This window comes from Anser brachyrhynchus (assembly GCF_964034855.1).
Source record: "Anser brachyrhynchus genome assembly, chromosome: 2".
NCBI lineage: Eukaryota > Metazoa > Chordata > Aves > Anseriformes > Anatidae > Anser > Anser brachyrhynchus.
The window spans coordinates 81,099,293-81,105,292 of record NC_137695.1 but is presented as its reverse complement, the minus strand read 5'-3'; the positions used below and the strand labels follow the sequence as shown (position 1 = coordinate 81,105,292).

Here is a 6,000-nt window from a genome sequence, read left to right as displayed (position 1 = left end):
GCACTGGGGGTAGTTGGAAAAATGGGGTTTATGAATCTAAGGAAGAGTTTCTCAGATATTCCTTTTGTACCTAATGGAATTACAGTAACACAGGGGAGGATATGTCACTAATTTAGCACAAGCATTGCACTGACTTAGCAGAAATTCATAAATCTGAGGTCCATACAGCAAGAGAACTCTGCAAAACTGGTTTATAATTTGCTGTACATTGAGTCACTTCCTCCTTCGTTCACTGCAGACATTGCACATTACCCGGGTTTTATTGCTAAACCTCAGGTGACTAACTTTTGCCTGCCTATGACGGGTGTCAGAACTCATTAAGGCTCGGTTCCGCGAATAAAAGCATTCAGCACCCGTATGACGGAAAAGGGGGCGTGTGACTGATATGAGGGCAAGTGAGCCACGGGAAAGAGCAGGGCAAAGGTGATAAGATTTTATTTCGGTCTCCAGTGCGAGGCATAGGGAAAAAACCTTTATCAGAAAAACATATATATATAAACGTCCATTTAATGTTTTACAGAAACGATGTAAAGATGAAGCCAGAAGCTGAGACTTTATTTAGCAGTGACACTTTGAGCAGCACGGAGCAGTTTTACAGAGCGAAACCCCTCTGGGCGGGCCCGCAGAGCTCCCCAGCCGCGGGCGCTGCCCTCAGGGTGCCGCGGCCGCCATTTTGACCCTCCCGCCGCCGGCCCCCTCCCGCCAAAACGGCGGCGGGGGCGGCCGCCATTACCCGCAACCACTCCCTCAAGGGCGGCGGGGCGGGGCGGGGGCGCGTGACGTCAAGGGGGCGCGCTGACGTCATGCGAGACGCGCTGACGTCAGCGAGGCGCTGCCGGAAGCGGAAGCGGCGCTGTAGTGCGGAAGCGGCGCTGTAGTGCGGAAGCGGCCGGCGGAGGGGCCGCGGTTTCGGTTGGGCTCGGGGCGGCTCCGGCCGGCGGCACCCCCTCGGCGCCCTCCCACCCTCAGCGCCCCGCCATGGCGGGCACCACCGGCAACCTGCAGGTAGGGCCCTGAGGTAAAGGCCCGGCCCGGGCCGGGTGCCCGCCCGCCCGGGGAGGCCTTGGCCGCTCGGGCGGTGCCGGGCGGGTGTCAGCTGGGGCGCGGGGGGGAGGCGGTTTCAGTGTGTCTGGATACTGGTAAGAGTACGTGCACAGGAATGTCTGTTGAAAGCTCTTTTGAACGCCTTCACCTTGCTCCCTGACGTTAGCTAGCGTGCTCACAGTGGTTGTGTTACGCATAGGAAGAGGAACGGACCGTATGTGAGGAAAGTACATGCGGGGCTATCAGAGATTAAGGTAGCGTTAGTGACCTCTGGCTTTTTTTAACTGGTCGTTTTTAAGCTTCCATGAGCTAGACGTTCAGACTGTCGTTTCTAATTGCCCTGAAGTGGTATAGGCCACGGCCAAGGAGCCAAGCGTGATAGAAGGTAATAAGCACTCGAGAGCAAAGGAATAACAGTGATATCAATAAATCCACAGGTCAGTGTATACAGCACCGTGGCTTAGATTACAGCCAGTTCTGTTTGAAACTAGTTCAGTAAACAAGGTAAAAATTCATCCCTAAATCCTCCTTAATAGGGCTCTTTTGGTGCTCATAATTTAGCTGTTTTCTGTCTAGTGGGCTCCTTTCCCCCTGCTCCCTCCTAGAGCAGTGATTAGAATTTCATAATTGGGTATCAAAAACCTAACTCCTTCAAGAGAAGCTAACCAAATCATCAGTCTTTGAGCTAACTCCCGGCTTGGGGTTGGAACAGTGATAGAGCTAGTTTCAGCACTCTATAATCGTGTACTTCCTATATGGACTCTGCTGTCAATAGGTTTTCCGATGTCATGACTCGTGGATGAAATCGTCTGTGACAAAAAAACATGAAATGTATTTCTAAACTTTTCCGTAATAAATGCAAGAGATTGGTGATTAAAACTGCATAGACAAACCAGTAATAGTTACTACGCAGAATATTAATCTTGTCACTTACTGCTTCTTTGTGTGCTGGTAAGTTTTGCTTATCACTGTTCATGAAAAGATGGAAATGTCCTGTACAGAGTGCCATCAAAGGCTTGCAATCAGTTGCCTTCAGCTTTTTGGGGTAAACGTTAAAGAGCAGAAAAGCTACATATCAAAAATAAGTCAGAGCAACAGTTTAAAATCTCTCTGATTATGCAAAATGCTGTCAGACAGCACTTACTTTAATTATTTGTTTCTGTTACAGAAAGCAATAGACCTTGCTAGCAAGGCAGCACAGGAAGACAAAGCAGGCAACTATGAGGAAGCCTTCCGCTTGTACCAGCATGCTGTCCAGTATTTTCTTCACGTTATTAAATGTAAGTGCAATGTATTAGGTCATGAAGTAGAGTTTTATAGCCAAATTGCACAGAGTAATCTCTTATGGTGACATCAGTATTTAAAATCTGACTTTCATTATCAGTTGACACTTGCTAACTGTAGTTTGACTGAGGTCATGTGTTATTCAGCTTTTGCCTTCGCTACATTCTGCTCCTTACTTGTAAGAAAACAGATTTTTTTTTCTTTGAGTGTTTATTAGTGTTGGTTTTTTTTTTAAGAGAGGGACACAGGGTTTTGCTGTCTGCCCTCTGGGTTTCTGTTGTAGTGTCTCAGGCTGGCCACTGCAAATGAGGAAGTGCGACAGAAGTACAGGGATTCCTGTACTTCTGTTGTGCAGATAACCATATCATACGCAAGAACTCTTTGTAGTATCCACGGAGCACTTCTTGCTTTTTTACTCATGCCACTTGCTTTCCTACATCTCTGCTGGCGTCTTTGCTCCTTAATGTCTGTGTTACTCATCACCTTGACCAACAAAATGTATGGGATGGATTTTTACGTTCTCATTTTCCTTCGGTTCCCATACCCTCATAATTATTTTATGCTTTCTCTTTCATGGTTCTTTGTACCTTCTATCTCATGTCCAGTGTTTGTACGCAAAGAGTGGATTCTCTTAATGTACAGCCATAAACAGAGCGGGTTAGGGTTGCTAGCCAGACAGAAGTGCACTTACAGATCTCTGTAATTTTGGGGGGGGGGGGACTGAACCAAACAAAAACGTCACTAAGGAATTGATAAAACACAAATTGACTTAGCTTAAATCGTATGGACTTTGACAGAGTATGACTTCGTGCTTTTCCAAAATTACATCGGCATTGTTAAACTTAGCATCTAAACCTAATATTTTAAATTTTGATTGCTGATTTAAAATACTATAATAATGACTAAGAGAACAGTGTGGCTGTTGAAGCACACCTCTCTTTTTCAGTTGTTTTATGTCATTTTTCTTTGGTGCAAACGACTTCTAAAATTAGCAGGCTATGGAAAGGTAAAGTGTTTCCAGACTAAAAAAAAATCGCTCAGCACAAGCATCTTCTTGATGAGCTAGATTAGAAAATGAATTATTAAAACAATGGACAGTAGTTTGACAGGCTGACAGAAAAACTTCCAGTGCCATTGTCCTTAATCCTGTTCAGTCGGGTTTTAAGCCAAAGCGATATTCAGGTGTGTGTTTGATTTCTGGTGGATGATTACTCCTTCCTGTCACTCCTTCTTTCCATGGTACAGGGGAAAAATAAGTAGTTGAGGAACTTGGTTATGTGGTGAGCGCTGAGAGAGGTGTATGCATAAGACATAAAGATGACAGATCTAGTCTTGTTTTCTGATTGATGCACATTTGTTTGCTGTTAACATAACTTTGTTTCTCTTCAAACTCTTAGATGAAGCACAGGGCGATAAAGCAAAACAGAGCATTAGATTGAGATGTGCAGAATACTTGGACAGAGCAGAAAAACTGAAAGAATATCTGAAAAAGAAAGAAAAATCTGCACCAAAACCAGTTAAAGAGTCTGGTCCTACTGATGGAAAAGGGTATGTTTTGGGAGAAGGTAAAGCAAAATACTTCCTGAATTCAACTTATTCTAAAATTCAGCTTTTCACAGATCTTTTTCACTAGTGTTTTTGAAACGCTTCACGTGACTATTGATGTTGAAGTACAGTGGGCTAATAAAAGAAAAATAACATGAATTAATATCACGGGCTTTTCTGTGCTTGCTTACTAAGATGATTGAATATTTGCATAGGAAATTCACTGATGAATGAAAGCTATTTCAGACTAACACGTTCTTATCAGATTTAACAGCAGTGAGCCCGATGACGCAATTCTTCTGCATGTGAATACTTGCTAACTAGAAAATAAATGCAGACTGATGATTACTGTGGCCTGAGTTTTATCTGTCTCGCATGGTAAGAGGTGCAAAAGGCTCTGTTGTAGGGTGATGTTCCATAAGATGGCCTGCATCACTCCAGTGCCTTGCTGCTGCCTAGCCTCTCCACTGCTTTCCTTTTATTAGATCTGTGTTTCATTTTACGTATCAGAGAGCTGAATCAGACCTACTGAACAAGCAGAGCCTCCTTTGCATTTGCTGATGGCTCTATGGGGATGGGGGAGAGGAAGGGTTTCAGGAAGGTATCTCTGGGTGAGATTGCCCTTTTTCGCAGCGCTGAACAGCAAGTGTTGCTCAGTTGTCTCTTGAAACTTCACCTGACTTTCAGTCTCCTTCATTGTCTACTCATCAGTTTTATTTTTTGGAGCTGCGCTGCGTTCTGCTGGTTTGTAATAGAAGGGATCGTTACTGTCACAGAGGCTGCATGACTCCATGACCTGCCCTCCCGTTGTTCTCTACCTAGTCTACTTTTTTCCTTCTGTAACTTCCTGTTCCCTTTATTCTGACAAGATGTGGGTATAGAGTTTTTATAGTACTAGATGGAATTGACCAAGCCCAACTGCAGTTTCAGATAGGGGATAAGTGCCAACATCCACAGTTGAACCGTTTTGGTGCTTCCATGCTGTTCAGTACAAGGGCTTTTGTTTCCTAGAGGATGGCTCAAAGCGTGTAAAGTGTGTTAAGTGGAGGGGAGGGATCAGACCTGGAAGAGGAAGTTGAAACAGTTAGGAGAGGGGATTAGAAAGAGTGTGGTGTGGAGAAGCAGAACTACAATGATGTAAACTTGTAGAGATCTGAAAGAGCCTAAAATCTTTAGGGTTTTTTTTTTCTCCTCAGAGTGCTGTCTTTCTGCTTTTTGCTTTTTAATCTAAGAAGCAGTCTCTCAATGTATTTCAATATTTTTTTTCTTGTATCCAAGGAATGACAGTGATGGGGAAGGAGAGTCAGAGGATCCCGAGAAAAAGAAGCTACAGAATCAACTTCAAGGTAACTTTGAAGTCTCCCTTTCTTTAAATAGATGACTTTAGTCAAGTGAATTTCTAGATTACTGGCACATATATGTTATGGATTAACATATTGTCATTAAGTGGCTCAATTAGTATATACTGTTCACATACAAAAGTGTAGTCTTTATGGAGGTATGCATTTGTGTGCCATGAATATGTTGAAGTTCATCTCCTGTCCTCTGTGTTTCCTGTTTGAATTCTATCATTTATCAGGAAAGCATTTTTCCAAAGGGAACAGTTGCAAGGTTTCAGGTAGTTACTTGCTAAACTGTATCACTATCTTACTCTTGCGTGTTGGAGTATTATCGCCTAAGGTAACAGACATCATACAAATACGGGAAGCTTGCACTCGAGTTTAGAAGTCGAGAAGATGGGTTCTTGTTCTTGTAGTATTTCCTCACATTGCGGTGATAAGTGATACTCAGCTGAGTAACAGAATTGGGTTTTTGAACTCAAATGCTCTGTATGTTCAGTGATGCAACATATGGCAGCTAGCACAAGTTTTTTATACGCTAAAAAAAGTAGCTTTGCTTGATACTTACTACTTTTTAACTGTGAAGAATTGTTCAGAGCTTCCCTGACAGGTGATGGATACAAATCTGAAGAAACTTCATTGTAGAAAAGATCGAATGCATTTAACGGATTTCTCAGCTTGTATAATTTCGGGAGCTGTTGTATGACACTTTGAAACTGCAATGCTTTTTCTATTTCTTGACACCTTTATTTGATTTCATGTGTAGTTCTAAGGGACAATTTCCTGT

At 43.2% G+C, this 6,000-nt stretch overlaps 1 protein-coding gene across 1 annotated transcript in view; it reads left to right on the top strand.

The window, feature by feature from the left end:
• Window positions 1-720: 720 nt before the first annotated feature.
• Window positions 721-6,000, top strand: part of VPS4B (vacuolar protein sorting 4 homolog B) — an 18,052-nt gene continuing 12,772 nt past the window's right edge. Inside the window, exons 1-4 of the mRNA XM_080578938.1 lie at window positions 721-1,005; window positions 2,213-2,324; window positions 3,726-3,876; window positions 5,152-5,219. Of these exons, the coding sequence (XP_080435064.1) occupies window positions 979-1,005; window positions 2,213-2,324; window positions 3,726-3,876; window positions 5,152-5,219 (358 nt within the window). The 5' untranslated portion in view covers window positions 721-978. The remainder of the gene's footprint in view (window positions 1,006-2,212; window positions 2,325-3,725; window positions 3,877-5,151; window positions 5,220-6,000) is intronic.